This window comes from Vidua chalybeata, chromosome 4 (assembly GCF_026979565.1).
Source record: "Vidua chalybeata isolate OUT-0048 chromosome 4, bVidCha1 merged haplotype, whole genome shotgun sequence".
Classification (NCBI taxonomy): Eukaryota; Metazoa; Chordata; class Aves; order Passeriformes; family Viduidae; genus Vidua; species Vidua chalybeata.
Window position 1 is genome coordinate 22,872,184 of NC_071533.1, and position 16,376 is coordinate 22,888,559.

A 16,376-nucleotide genomic window follows, 5' to 3' on the forward strand; every position below is an offset into this window, starting at 1 on the left:
TGTGGTAATTACCCTTGCTGCAACTTCCACCCCCAACTGCAGTGCTCAGGATAGTGTTTTCAGGCATGACAAGTATCTGCACGGTCTTGCAGTGTGTCACAATGCCTGACAGGCTAAATTAACACTAGTGGTGGGAAAAATATGCTATCAGAGATACACAGCACTAAAATAGGGCAGCTTCAAATCAGCTACAGGCTTTAAAATTAGAAAGCCTGATGAGTAAAATCAGTACATTAATACCTGTTATTAGGAAAAGGATGTATCTAGCAGTTTTTAGAAATAAAGCTGTGACTGTGAAGACAAATGTAGCTGTACATAGCTTACATCTATACTGTTAGAGGGTCGTGCTCAGCATTGCCTAGAAGTGGTCCCAAGCACACCCATACAGTTCCTGGAAAACAAGGTCCAAGTTCCTTCACATGAAGTCAGGATACAAATCTGTCAAAGAATATTCTCCTCAGTAACAACAAGAACAATGAAACTTTCTATTCTTGCACCTTCTTATGTCAATTTTAAGGCTTCTACATGAGTCAGCCAGACTTTGGCCTACAACACTGATGAAAATAATATTTAAATGAGTCAACAGTATGGATTTGAATAAATTGTAATTGATTTTTTTTCTATTTTGTTTGGGTAGCTTGTCCAGGAGACAATGCAGCAATTAATGGAAATATTGAAGAGTCTCTGCATTTCTAATTGCACTGGCATTCACTTCTGCCTATAATCTGATCCTCTCTTAATGCTGCTATATCCCAGATGTCTTCTAGATTAGTAGCTTTCCCCACATGTCAGAACACTACTGCTGACCACAAATCCTTTTTCATCTTGCTTCATAAACGTCAGATTCTTTTCGTTTCTCTATTACATTAATTTATCCTGATGCGCCAGATCAGCTTTCTCCCACAGCTTGGAGTATAATAGATAACAATCTTTTTTCTTGATCTCAAATTTAAGTTTACACTACAATTGTAAACTCTTCATGGTCTGTCTTACTCTCTAGTCCTTTCAGAATCCAACTGCTGCATCAGCTATCAAGCCACTGTCATGTACTTGGAATCATCATCCATCAAGCTCAACCATTCTCACAGCCCTTTCAAGTACTATCTTAAAGATTCTAGACTAAGCAACACCTCTTTCACATTCATCTTCAATCCTGATGCCCTGTATTATTCTTCAGCTTGTTGTATTAAAATTTCCGTCTTTCCCAAGACTAAAGTCCTATGTACAACCTGAGGAACTTAGAGGCAACTGAACCTGTTCCCATAGGCATGATTTTTAACAATACTGGGTTTGTATTTCTACTCCCACTGGGGAAAATAAGAATATTTTTTGACACTGGAACATCCCTTATGCTTAATTTTTAACATGGACCAAACCTTAGAAAGACAAGAAGTGATAAATCTGGCTCAATGAAGTTGGTTTAACACATTTGAAAACTTTTGAGATGTCCTATTACTATATATGTGTAAGTAGATTAATGCCCTTTTGGGGAAAAGCAAAAGGCATTAAGGAAGGAGAAACTGATACCAACATTTTGAGATATAAAGCCCTCTGTGGATGCAAATCCCAAGAAATCTGCAGATTCAGACCTCTAGATTTAACTTTTCAAGCAGTAAAACAGTGAAATGCTTCAATATCTTGAGAGCAGTTCTTGTGGGCATTTGAATGTCTCAATATTGCCCTTCTGAAATTCTCAACCTCAGTGAACAGGCAAGCTTGCTAAGCACTTGCTAAAATATTCAGAGAAGATAATGGCCTCACTGCTGGTGCCTAGGTGCAGATTTTTCCTAATTCTAGTTTTGGAAGACACTGTCATACTTTAGAAATGCTACAGTTTATTCTTAATGCTATAATGGTTGTGGATTTATTGGTAATATCATTGATGGTACATAGATTTCAACATTAAAAAAACAAATTCAAAATTCACAATATGAGGCACTTACCCAACCCTTCATAGAGACCAGGCATCTTAGTTGCCTAAAGCAGCACTTTTACAGCTATAGCTCCATCATGCACATTTTACATACACATAGACACATCCCCTGCCTTTGCTAATGCACATTAATCACTTTCACAGCATTAGGTGTCTTCCCACCCCAACTTCTTCAGCTGTATGGTCTAAGAAAACTAAAGAAAAAAAAATTAAAAAGAAACTTGAGAACCAGCAGTGCAGACCAGAACTCATCATCTATCTGAAAATTCAGTCTTCTCAGATTTGCGCAACTGCACAATTTCAGCTAGAGAAATGACAGATGCTATTGCAGGCTACATTTCTTGCAGTATCTCAAATACATTATGGATTTTGAGAGCTTTCCCAGGAAAAATGACAATTCAAAAAGTTACTTGGATCACCAGGTTGTATGCATAGTTGCCTGGTTATAAAGGGGGTTCTATCACCAAGACCCAGAACAAATGAGATGCAACTAATTATTTACATTCTAGAATTCAGTCAGAGAAATATGATTTGCAGCAGCTTAAGGCATAGGAAAAAAAAAAAAAAGCCCACAAAAAAACAGAAAGAAGGAAGAAAGAAGGAAGGCATGCAGCTGCAGCAAAATGCTGTCTTCAACAGGAATGTGAAGACTAGCTTCTTTGGGGAAATGACTAATTCTGTAGCATAGAAAAATGTAAGCCTAAGGATTTTGTCTGTGGTATTCAAAGTTATTATTTCAGGCTCCCACATCCACCCTTTTTTTTCCCATTCATATGCAATTCCTACTTTTAAGTTATCCCAGAAATAGCTATATACAAATGCATATTTGTGTGCATGCATATAGACATATACATTAAATATTTGTGAAGATAGGTAGATAGATGCATATATTGAAAGTTAGTGTTATGAAATTCAATGAAATCTATGACAGTTTTACAGTTAAGGAACCACTGAACATACAGGGTCCTTCACACATGAACATACTAAGGAATTTTTGCTACCTTTGGCTGAACTGCTATACAAAGGAACCAAAATAAACTACAGAGTTTTTATTTTACCTGCCTCAACTGAAGACAGGTTTTAAAAGGACACAGTCCAAGCATAAGAAGATTGCTTGTGTTAATGTGGATCTTTGTTTCTCCAGATTAACACTGCCAATAATGTTGTGGACAATAACAAGGCAAGTCACTGCCTCAGAGTTGCAAATTCCACTGAAGAGAGTGATCTGAATACACACTATTCATTTCCTAACTTCAATCAGAATTAAACCAGTCATCACATGTGGCAAAATTATTTCCCAACAGGGACAAAGCAAATTGAGTCAAAATAAGGAAAGAGCACCAAGGAAGCCCAAGCTCATTGAATTGCAGTGCTGAAAAAAGGCAGAAATATTTAAGTAAAAAACACTGTAAAAATATCTGTAATGTCTTATTTAAATTCTGAAAGCTTAGTGATGTTATTAAAACACTGCAGTATTTTGTCTGGCACTGAGGGATGGTAGGATTTTTCCTGGACTTTTGGGGGCTTTGGCTATTTGGTCCTAGCAAAATACAGGCAGTTCGCTCATTACCCACCAATTGTTGAAATGGGCATGCTCATGGCCACACAATCACAGACCAAAGTAATTTGCCTATACCACCTAGGAAGTATAAAGGTGATATTTCAAACCAGATTTTTTTGTAACTCTACTTTAAAATGTTATTTTCCTTGTATTGCAACCTTATGGTTTAGGCATCACTAAGGGTTGAACACAGCAGCACTACCTAACAACACCTTTGCTATTATAATTATTGTTGCTCAGGTAGAATCCAAATTACTTCCACTGGTATTATCATGTCTAAAGTAGTTTTCACAAATTAAAAGTTACTTACAGAGCTTACTTTTAATTGCCTTTAATTAGAGAAATTAATGGAAGCGGAGAAACAAAAAAAACATAATTATCCTAATGGAGGAGTATTATTTGTGCTGAACTACATATTTAAGTATAAAATGCTTCATACTACTAAAATAAAACTCAGCAAAACAAACTCTGCTGCAGCTGTATTCCCTTCACTACATTAAGTCTAAAAACATCTATTTGCAAATGAAGAAGTACTAAAGGTATACAATTAAAAATAAAGAACACTGTATAATTGCTTTGTACATCTAACAACCACCAAATAAGTCTTTACACAAGAATATGCTTGTGTATTAGCACTTACTCAGAAACAGCAATGTGAATCAATAAAAGGGATTTTTCCAACTCATCTCGCACGCCTCTGATTTAAGTAGGAAAATTATTTAAATTAGGAGATGATAGTCAGCCCATATGGGGAAGAATATACTTACAGAGAAGCTGGAGATATCTGCAAACAAACTTCATTTTTGGTGAATACTTTAACCTCTTTCATTTTATGGTATTTAAGTTTGATGAGAGAAGTCAAGTTCTCACCAGCCTTGAGAAGGAATATAAACTCTCCAGATCTCTCCTTCATTCTTTTCAACTTTGTCTCACAGCTGTGGTGAATAACTTCCACAAACACAATGCCAGCAGAGACCATTGGGCCAACAATTTAACCTAGGTGTTTCATAATTAGTCTGACTTTACTCACCTGAACCCTATGGGGATTTAGTCAGATCCAGCTATGTGCCATCACCGAGAAACAGCAATCACCTGCCCAAATTCTCCTACCCAAGACAGCTGCACACCTGGATGCTGTTTAGGTGAGATTTACAGGTAGGAGCGCAGCTGGCAAACCACCTCCATAGTGAAAAGAAAGGCAAAGACTGGCAAGGCCCCTACCAATCTCACCTGGAAGCAAAGTCCTTCCCAAGCCCAGATCTTATGACTAGATCATTCAAAGATATTTCAAGCAGACAAAATAATCTTAGAACAATTTTCCCTCCAATTGCTCTCCTAGCTCCTTTTGAGGTTTGTGGGAAAAGCTATAACAAACATAAAACCCTAGCAAGAAAATAAAACGTAATACAACTGTCCAGTTACATTTGAGAGCAAAGAGGAAGAAATTTCTTTTTGACTATGCAGGAAATTGCTTTCAGCTCTAAAGTGTGAATCAAGCCTACACCTACTGTAATTTCATGAGTTATGTATACACCAAACACCATATCCCATTTTTACTGTTCCCAATACACATGGTCATTGAAAAAGCCCCAAATTTTTAGGCCAGAAAGGGTTACTACAGTCTTACAGCATAACACACAACACATATAAACTCACAAATGAGTTTTTTCTTCAGACAGATCTAAGCATTGTTTTTTTGAAAGCTTAGGATGAAAAAACCAATTAGTTTCTCAGATTTTTTAAGGTCAACCATTCTAGTATTTAAATTGCACTTACAGATCAAAAGGGTACCTGTTGCAGCATATGTTGCAGTTGAGATGGCCACCACATACGAAGTTATCACCGTACAATTTCAGAAGGCTTCAACCCATAGAGAGTAACACCACACCACTGCAGAAGGCTTCCAATATCTGCCCTTCTTCTTCTTCAGCCCAACCTTTTATACCCTCATGTCCATGCATGGCACCTGTGTGCCCTCTGTTCCCTTTGGTGATGGTCAGTGCACCTGGGCACTCCATGGCTCATTGCTGTCAATGCTGCTCACCTGCTTTTCACAGCTGTAGCCCACTGGGGATGAGGCTGGCCACAGCCCGACCCCAATTACCACAAACTGTGTACCTACAGGTACCTTTTTCTAATTTTAGCTTTCAAGAAAGGCTTTATCATGAATACTTACACAGTTGGTATGGGAATGTGAATGAGTTATCATAGAAAAAGTTAAGGTGTTCACTTCTCAATCAATAACTGCTCTTATCCCATGGACCATGTTGAGGCAGCTTACCTTCGGGGAGAAGGCTGCCAGCCAGTAGCCAGCCATCCCTCTGCACACTTTTATTGTCTCCCAATTCACATACTGCAGGAAGGTCTCAAGAAGTAGCTTGTCCTATTTTCCATGTGCAAGCACCATTTTCACCTCTAATTTTATAAGAACTGAGATTTATCTATCAAGGTGCCTGGATTCAAAAGGTTGTCTATGCCTCTAACAGGGGTAAAGTGCTACCCACACTTTTGCTTTCTTTGCCCTTCGATAATGAATAAGTTGTGACAGCCCATTCCCATCGGATGACGTGACTTCCACTAAATTACAGTAGCATATAGTTTTTCCTTATGCATTTGAGAATCCCAGCATGCTCCTGTTGCTCCTGTAGCCCTCTAGTATCTGTACAGGGGCAATTTAAAATATATTCCTTACATGTGCCTTTGTGCCAAATTAAATGGTATAACCTATGTGTGGAGATTTTCAAGGAGATGTGCTGAGAATTTGAAATTGGTGCAAGATCTGAGAAAGAACATTCATGAAGTGGTAAGCACTGAAAGTCACTTGGTCAAAGAAAATTCTCCATTTCCTTGCAGGACATCAGACACAGTCGATGTCTTGGATTGCAGAGAAAGCACTTATTAATAACTTCCTAATTTCTGTAGTCTACAACTCAATTTTCACAGCTGCGTTAGAAGTGCAGAAAGAAAAGCAGTGATAAGCTGTTCTAAAGGATATTTTTATGAACTAATTTTTCAGTCTTTCCCCCACTGCTGAAATGAAACAACTTCTGAAATCCACACAATAGACTTGTACAGGTTCCTTCCCAATTTCTACTGCAAACCTCACCAGTAACACAATGCATTGTTTCTAATTGCCTGTTTTTCTCAAAAACCTGGGTTTTAATTAATTTTTTTTCCTTCATGAATCAGGACCATCCTAATTTCATTGTTTTTAATGAGACATTCTTGCAGGTATCACATGACCACACTTTGCAGGTGGCTGATCACTTAAAAAAAAATCAACACACTGATTTTGTGTATTATCTTCTATATATGTGTTATCTAAGCCTAAGGGCCCAAAATTCTTCTATATAGTCTCTTGGGGATGGACATTCCTCTCATGAAGATTCTTCTCCCTTTTGAACTATTCCATGTGTAACCATACATGCAGGATCTTGCATTCAACTGTAAGAATGGCAGCACTTGGAGGTTTTTTTAACAATACCCTTTTTTCCTGTTGTAATCTTGTACCTAATTAAGAGATTGACAAAAATCGAGTCATCAGCTTGTTTGGAGCTTTCTCTTTCTGTTCTAGAATTAATAAGTATTTGGTCAAAAGAACAAAAGGTCTCCCTAGTTTTGCATGGTTCTTTTCGATACACTGAAATGAATTAAAACCAAAGACATTCTATGGCCTCTTTCTGGCAGTGTTTTTGATACAGAATTCTTTAGAAGTCACTGCCCTCAAAATCCTTTCTTGAAGCAGGTAATGGTCCTACCTTTCTGGGTCTTGCAAAGGTACACGTGTGCATTTCAGTTAGGACATGTAAAGTCAACTAGAGAAACCTGAGCATTTTACAGTTTCTCCAATGTATCCTATGTGGGATTTATCCCACAAGAAATAATATGTGGAATATGTCTTCTATGACCTCTCAAAGACAGATCAGTAAGATCACTGCCCTTTTCCCCAGAAAAGTAGAGGAGATATTTGGGACACAGATATAAAGCCAAAGCAAAATTTATTGCTGATTGAAAGAAATAAGGAGGTATAAACATAGAACAAAGATTAATTTCAAAAAAAGGTTTGAAAATAGAGGAAAGCAGAAAAAAATGCAGCTTTTCACCACTTAGGCTCATTTAAGAAACCTGTGGTTTTTTAAAGTACTGAATTAGATAAACCCTGCAGTTAAAAATCCAACATGTTCTGGTTTGAATTTCCTGCAGTCTCAGTGCAATGAAAACAGTAACAAAACTGGTTGTGCTGTCTAACATTATAAAAGATACTAATTTTCAGCATCAGTTGATCATAAATTTACATATCTTCAGTGTCAAGTTCTGCATACTGGGACAGTGGTTAACCCTGCTGAAGTCAACTACAAAATTCCACTGTGTCCCAAGGAAAGACGTGGTGAAACATAGGGCTACAGCAAAGTAAATGGATAAACCCCAACATGTTCAGTCTGGACTCTGCAGAAAGACTGATGAATTATTCTTTGCTTGTCACATCACACTGCCCATCATCCCAGGCATGAAAGCTCCTGGGATGTGTTCCAGAGAGGAAATCCCTGGCAGCTGCTGACTGCTGGTGAGAGGGACTACTGGTGTCACTTGTGAAGCCACTGTGGGGGATGATTCAACTAAAACTTCTTTTTGCATCACTCATCAGAATTGTCCCTGGCCTATCCATTTCCACACAACAAGCAAACCCCTCTTATCATGCTCTGTGGTCCTACTCTATTTAACCATACTTTAGGATTTACTCAGGTAAAACCACGGATACATAACCATGAGAAGATTTGGAAAATACCACAGAAACTACTCAATTCATCTCCTTCCCCCTCAAATGTTTCCTTCTGAAAATGCTATGAGAACTGCAACAGCAAACAGTTCCTTTTTGTTCCTTACTTTACAGATACTGAACTCGAGGGCAGAAAGGAATAGGGACCACTGAACACAGACATTCGTTTTCTTGTTAAAAATGCCTTCCACACAGAACTACCTCGCGCCTCTCAGTTTCGGGTGTAAAACCTGTCATGTTGGTTCAGCAAAACGTGCAGCACTTGGACATCACCTGCCGCTTCCTCCACTCATCCTTTTCCTCACACAGACCACCTCAAAAAAAACCCCATTATCCATCTAGCGTAATCCCCTCCTTCTTGGAAAACACTCCTCCTTTGAGTCCGTATCATTAAATATGAACTTTAAAACGGCGAGCGCCGTGTTTAAAGCACACCACGTTCCTTGCGGGCCGAGGAACGGCGCACAGCGACGGTGATGCGGTGATGTGCGGGGTGCACCATCCCTCCATCCCCGGCAGCCGCCCTCGGGACGGCCCCACCCCAGCTCCTGTAACAAAGGAGGCCCGAGGGGCGGCAGCCGGCGCTGCGAGCGGACCCGCCCCGCCGCCGCCTCCTCCCCAGCCGGGGGCGCTGCTGCCGGCCCCGCGCCGCCTCCTCTCTCCCTGCACGGCTCCCGCCCTTCCCCGGCGGCGGCTCGGTGCGGCCGGGCGGGCGGGCTGTCGGGCGGGGTGTCTCCCGGCCGTGCCCGGATGTGCTGCCCTGACTCATAGCCCGCCGCACGCAGGCTCCGCGCCGCGCCTCACTCCCCGCACACGCCTCCCGCGCCTCCCTCCGCGCCGGCGGAGAGGCGGCGGCTGCAGGAGCAGCAGCAGCAGCAGCAGGAGGCGGAGGAGGCCGCGGCGGCACCATGGGTAAGTCGCCCCAGCCCCGCGCTGTGCAGCCCCTGCCGCCGCCCCTCTGCCCCCGGAGGCCGCCGCCCTCTCGTCTCCGGCGGGCGGGAAGAGGCGGCCGGTGCAACTTTCCCATCGGCCGCCTCCCTCGCAGCGCCGGGGAGGGGGCTCGGGGCTCTGCCGAGCCCCCCCGGTTCCCCCGGCGCTGCCGCGGCCGCTGCCCGGCCCCTGCGGCGCAAAGTTTCCGCGGCTGCCGCTGCGCTGCCTCTGCCCGCCGGCTGCGCCCAGCCCGGGGAACTCCGCACGGCACTCGCGGAGCCGGGGCTGCGTTCGGGGTTCAGAGGAAAGATCAACTCCCCGGGTGCCAAGGGGGGCTCAGAGCAAGGAGTTATGTAAGGCACCCCCAGGACGCTTTCCCAGTTACTGTTTGCGTAATGGAGATAAGTTGGGGTAGTACGTTTAGATTGTTTTATAATCTCTGCTCATTGTTTGAGGAAGGCAAGGGTCTTCGTATTTCTCCGTCTTTTAGAGCATTAATCGTGCCTTGAAATGCAGCCATGTTACCTCTCCCTTTTTTGTCTCAAGATTATAAATTAAGTAGTTTCACTCTGATTGACATTTGTATGGAGTGCCCAACAAATGGCACACGAGACCAGGAAGCATTTGGGTTTTCTTAACAGAGCTGCTGGTGAATTTCTCTTGCCTTCTCCACCTCATCGTCTCGCACAAAGCTACAGCTCTCCCGGCATGAAACAGCCACCATAAAACAGATTTTCCAGAAATCTGGCTGTAATGTAGATCCCAGGGATGGGTAGGAGGTGCCACGCTGAGCTGCCAAAGACCCAGCCAGTCTGCCAAACATGATGGTGGGCTCAAGGTTGCAGGTCCAGAGGGCGAGGAACTATGGTTCACAACCAGACTTAAGGAGGTGGCAGCTCCTGAACTCGGCTCCGGGATTTGACATCAGCACTTCCTGTGGCCTTAGGTATATCAGTAGTTTCTTTGCAGATCACATGCATCTTTCACTTTTAACTAGAAGTTTCCGTGGAAGGAAGCTGTTGCTGGGCCTCAGTGTTTCTGGTAGCAAAATGAGGTTAAATACTTACTTAACTCCTGTAAAGCAGTAGAAAACCTTTGGAGAATCGCTCAAACTAGAAGCTGCCAGGGTCAGACGTGAGGAATAACTGTCAGATTTCATCAGTTAGGTTAAACTCTAACAATGTCATGAAGATCTCTTTTTCATGAGGATTGAAAAGGCAAAATACCAAAATTTAGTTTGCCTATGCTTCCAGTCTCCATTCACAAAGTAAGACTATTAGTCTCATCATTCTGGTCAAAGTCTAGTTGCTTTGCCTTCCAAAAATAGTAACTTCAGGGCATCAGCTAAAAACATGCTCAGAAAAGCTGGTGCAGAATGAGCACATCACTCCTTTTTGGAGGAAACTACACTTCAGTTGCAGACACGTTTGTAAACAGCTTGAGAATCTGATACAAAATCTTGCTGCAAAAGTAAGAGTAGTTATAATTATTTTCAGGAAGATTGAAATAACTTGTCTGTAGACTCTGTCAGTACCTGGCCATAACTGCCCAGAGAGATTGCTTGTGAAAATACCAAGGAAGGGTTTTTTGGGGCTTTTTCTGTTCTTCACATATCAGGGTCTGATTCCACTGACTATAAAATCAAAGCAAACTGTAAGTAGCCGCTGCAGCAGCTCTTGCGAGCAGCAAAGATTGAAATCAGTTTCACCTTGGCTGACAAGTGTAGTGACTTTAAATGTCTAAGATCTATGTTTAAGCTTACACAGTCAATGCAGTAGATTCCCCCATTCAGGTTATGGCTGTCTTTTTGGTAACACGTAGCATAAAAGCTGAAAATCCTTAGAATTAAATCAAGGATGAATTTGTTCTTCCAATGGCTTTTATATCTTTCCAGAAATCATGCTCAACAAACAAGTGTTTGTGGCAAAAAGTGCAGTGATATCTTACATTTAAGCATATAGTCTTTTCGGTATGTATGCAGGTTGGCATAGTATTAACTGGTTTCTATACTGAAGATATAACATGGAAGCCCAAGCAGATATATTCTAGGTCAAACCAAAAGATTTCTGTAGTTAAAAATACTTGTTATGCATACAAGGATCTGCCTTTTCTTCACTGTATAGAAATAAGTCTTCTGCTACGCTGTTTCCATGTGTGTGTTCCTCTGAAGACATTACTATGGCAGTTGTTTCCTCCGGGAGGGTTGCTCTTTCCTCTCAGTAACACCGGTTCTTTCCAAAATTGTTACTTCTGTTGCTTGCATTTATAGTTTGTAAAGCCGTGTGTGAGTAGAGTTTGAACACTATTCAACTTCTGGCTTTGAGAGGTAGGTGGCCTTAAGTAGAGCTGGCAGTAGAGGACTTAGAATACTTCAGGTGACATGTACACCACCACTACCTTATTTCTGTTGTTACAAAAACATTTACAAGGCTTTTACTTTTCAGTTACTAATGTAATCCTGCAGTTTCACCATGAAGGGTCCCTTTCCTCAGTCAATTCTTTTTTTTAACCTCGAAAAACACAACTGGTAAACTCGTACAATCACACTGTATCCAAGAAAATCTTTCCATTTTAGAGCAACCTGTTATTGTAAGCAGGCTGCAATTATTCCTCAGATGTAAATTAATGAAATAAAAATTAGGAACTCTGTTACAATTTAACCACTCAGCAGTAATCCATTGAGCAGAAGATTGAAAAACACCACTTATGAGAGTTTGTATGCAGATTACAAGTACAGGATACAATTGTTTTCATGTCACTTATCACTTTGTTTGAAGTGTCAGTTACAGTCTGTAATAGTGAAAGCTCATAAAAATATTCTTCCATTTTGAGAGCCCTGCTCTTGTTAGCAGGAAATGGAAGGCAGCCTCTGCTCAGACATAGGTGCTCACTTGGGCAACAAGCTGCATAAGCAGCCTGCTAGGTTCTGTTTACAATAGCTAGCAATAAAGGCTCAGTGACAAAATATGTACGATTCCCAGTCCATAATGTAGATGGATTTATTTTAGTACTGTCCACTTAGTTATCAGAACAAAGATTTATATTGCTGTTCACCTGCCAGATATACTCAATTTTCCCTCCCACTTTCCCTGAAGAATTAGCACATGCAACCAGTCTTGTGGTTGTGAAAGACTAAATTGAAACTGAGCTATAGAGCAGGGTGTAACAAACCATCGCCTATCTTCAGGATGATGGTTCATGAAATAGAGGAGGCAGGAGGATGTAAAGCTTCAGGCATGGCTGTATCCAGTATTTCTTTTGGGAAGATAGAGTAGACCAACCTGCTTTTGATCAAAAAATTGTAATCAGTAGCTTCAGATGAGACAAATGAAAATTAATGGGAAAAAGTCTTCCATCTTGGACTCTTTTGCTAGTTTTCTTTCATGAAATGCAAATCTGACATCAGTTATGTCAATTGCACAAAAAGATAATTTATAATTCTTTTAAAGTTTTTGCTAAAACAATGACACTTCTAACACCCATCAGCATTTTAGTTCTAGCCAGCCAGAATACACCAGTTTAAGCCAGTATAAAGGGTTGTTAGCATTTTGGAAAAAATGAGGTTGCTTTTGGTAAAAGTCTTCTCTTTTAGCCATAAACAGAGAAGAAGCTGCTTTTAGACTATATCTCTTGCTTCAGTAATGTTCCTTGAAGTGTGCTTTTAAAACAACCAGAAAGGTTAGGTTACTTCTGACTGACCTTCCTCAATGAATAACTGTTCCTGTGATCAGGCCAGTATTTGTATTCTTCTGTTACTATGTCAGACTGAAACCAACCAATTTTGTCTTTAGCTTTACGTTAAAGGCTTCATTGACAAGTATGTTTCCTGAGAACAGAAGGATCAGAGTTAGTTTCAGAAGTCTGTGAGGAACGTCTGGCTTTCTGTAGCATCAAACTGAAAGAGGAAAGGGCAGAAGAACAGCTGAAACCTGAAGGAAACAAAAGCTGTAATAATGGAAATGAGAAAGCTACCAAGACAAGAATAGAAGAGAACAGAAATCCCTTAAGGGAAATGCATGAAGGGAGAGAAATACTAGAACTAAAGATGGATGAATAGAACAACAGAGGACAGAAATAGGAGGAAGAAAGAAGGAGGTCTACTCTATGTTCCTCTCCACATAAAGACAATAGCTAGGAGAATGTAAATAAAATAAAAGATAATTATTACTTTATTTTTCTTTTTTTATAGTACCAATTGTATGCTGCTGACAGTGCTTGAGAAGACTCATTATAGTTCTCAATTTTTCTCAAGTAAAGCTGAATTATTTCTGGAAATTCTCAGAATTTAATTATATACAAATATGTAAAACAAAAAGAAGAGATCAGCATGAACAAGTATTTGTTCAAAAAAAAGTGAAAATAATGTCATTACTGTTTGACAGGAGAGAAGGCTATGGAGATTGTTCTGTGGCATTTGTCAAGGAGGTTGGTTGTTATCCCTTCTTAACTCTGTCACAGGATGAAGTTCGTGTTGTAGGATAACAAAGGGACATCAGACAGTGACCTAGTTACTTATGTAAGAGAAAACCCACTTTGCATTGCTGACTGGTCCACCTGGGTCTGTTCATATGCTGCGCTTGAGAAAATGAGCATTCCTGCTGTCTTGATACTATTGAAGGCATTAAATTTTAGATGCTAACTTGTTTCCAGATTAAAATAGATTAGAAACTACATCTAAGCTTCTGGAAATTAGGTGTCTTGAAATGTTAATATGTGTTCTCCAGCTAATGGAGAAGTTTTTCAAATGGCAGTGTGAATTTTAATTAGACAAAGAGCTTTTCCTACTAAAGGATTTTATAAGTAACAGCTTTCACTGCAAGGACTATCGCCCAGGGCCTCCTTTTGTTAAATATGGTATAGAAATTTTTTTCTATTTACAGATTTTATTATAGTGGCAACCAAATGAAATTTGTTTTGGTAGAGTAAAATGGTAGTTAAAAGCCATGTATTTCTGAATGTTGAAGTTCCTTTTAGTGCAGAAACATAGCTGATGTGTATTAGAATTTATGTGTGCTCCAGATATGCCTAATAGAATTTGTAAACCCTCTGGAACAAGTGGCTGTGGTTCAAGGAGCCTCAAAGCTATGCACAGTGCCTGGCGATGTTTGTTCAGCCTGAGAACTGCACAGCTCTGGCTTAGGGAGCTTTGAAGTTGTGCAGAAACCCTGGTGATCTCATATGGTTCTTAAGCTATAGTTCAAGTAGATTACAAAGTTGGCAGATGCCCAGAAGAATTTGTCAAATCTATAAACCAGATAACTGCTGTTGATTTTATCTCCAGGTAGAGGACAGAATTTCGTGCATGGTGCTTTAGGACTTGCAAATAAGTACAGCATGCCTTAACTGTACAAATGTTAAGTGTGCACAGGCAAGGCATGTGTCTTAGAAATATCTCTGACCTGAAGCACTTTCAGATACAGCTCCACAAATTATGATAAGAATTGTCAGGGGAAAAAAATGTGTGTATGTCTGAAGTAGTTGAAGTTAACAGTAGGCATAAACTGACAGCATGGATGCATGTATAAAGTTGTGTTAAACTTTGCAGTTTAAAATAAATGAAATGCTTTCATGATTTCTATTTCTAGGTCAGAAAAATGTATTATAAAAATTACGCTTACACATTTAAAAATCAGGGGAAATAATTTTTTTTTGAAATCACTCTTGCAAAGGAATTTTTTTTTAGTCATCTACTTCAACAGTAGGTCCCATTTCCTTCACATTTAACAGCTCTACAAACTTACTGCCTCCTAGTTGTGTATTATAGGAACATCTGAGGCATTTGTCAAAACACTGAGCTATTCACTGTGTTAGCACTAACTCAGAGAGGTTCATGGAAGTTAATCTGTGTTTGAATTCATCAGTTGGTTCCATCCACTGATACTTAGCAGCCTGATGGACACAATGATTTTAAAGACATATACAAAATTTATGTATAATTTTAATTTTTGTTGACCCTTCCTATCAGTTGACTCAGGTTTGACAAGTCTTTTCAGTATCTGATTAAATCCAGTTAATCAAGTACTTAAATTCACATGGCGAATCACAGCCTTTCTTTCAGATTTCCTGTCTATGCTCTGCAAATGTATTTGGGAGTAAGACTTGACAGAGAAATGGAGATTGAGAAGACTGAGATTGAAGGAGGAAAGCAGCTAAGTGTTATAGGATGGATGGTGTGATGAGGATTGAACAAAACCCTTTAGAAATTTGTCAGGGCTGCTAGTGAGCCTGTGGGAAACAGACCTGTGCTTGGGAGACGTGGGGAGGTGACAGCTCAGCATCTCGTGGACATCCTGAGTTCTTATTTCCACTGCCTGTACACTTATGGCCTTCATGATGTACTAGCATGGAGCATCAAGGCACAAAACCTGCAGTTGAAAATCCTGTCCTTACTGCCTTCTCTATCTTTCAGTAATTGCGTTCACCTTAAAATGCATCCGTCCAGAAAGAACACCATGTACAACAGGGTGCTCACCTTTCTCTCATCCTGTCCTCTGTACATTAGAGGTCTACACTTGGAAGAGAGCTCTCATACTCAGCACTTGGCAAACTCTGTTCTACCCCTTTTGCCCTTAATTATACACAGGCTAGGAACTAAAATCATACCATATGGATTAATTCTGTGAATGAAAACTGAAAATGCTGCCAGCCTAGATCTTTTACATAAATACCAAAATCATACAACATGAATATATGTAAGTCTTGGTAATCTTTAGGGGTGAGTGGAGTGTTTGGCTGGGGAGCTCTGCCTGTTGCTGAGGGTGCCTTGCTCTCTAGCAGCTGGGAACTCCTCTTGGGAGCATATTTAGAAATGCTTCCTGTCTTTGATGTTGGATATGACAGTTCAGTGACTTTAATTAGACAATTTTAACTTTCCTAGCCTTAAATGCAGCCTTACAAGTACATGCCACTATTTACAGGACCAGTAGCTTACCTCTCCTTGCTGAGTTCATTCCCATATCCCTTTCCTGTGGAGAAATTGCATCATGTTCACTGTCAATAGCACCCAGTACCCTGCAGGCAAAGCTTGAGTTCAGTACTGCCAAATAGCTGCTTTTGTTACATGAAGGCTTTGGAATGATTCCTTAAATCAAAATGCTGTTTTATCTTGACAGCAGGAACAAAGCATGGGAAGAGAAAAGGGTTTTAAAACCAAAGCAAGATTGTACACATCTTTC

The 16,376-nt window shown here is 40.4% G+C and overlaps 1 protein-coding gene across 5 annotated transcripts in view; it reads left to right on the forward strand.

Annotated features, from left to right (window-relative positions):
- The first annotated feature begins 8,954 nt into the window (after nucleotides 1-8,954).
- The window catches only part of RAP1GDS1 (Rap1 GTPase-GDP dissociation stimulator 1), a 91,614-nt gene continuing 84,192 nt past the window's right edge, over nucleotides 8,955-16,376 (forward strand). For 2 of the 5 annotated variants that reach the window (XM_053940623.1, XM_053940621.1), the window contains exon 1: nucleotides 8,957-9,183. In XM_053940623.1, coding sequence (XP_053796598.1) covers nucleotides 9,180-9,183 — 4 coding nt within the window. In that variant the 5' untranslated portion in view covers nucleotides 8,957-9,179. Of the gene's footprint in view, nucleotides 9,184-16,376 lie in introns of all 5 variants that reach the window. The other 3 variants (XM_053940624.1, XM_053940620.1, XM_053940625.1) reach the window with 3 other exon arrangements.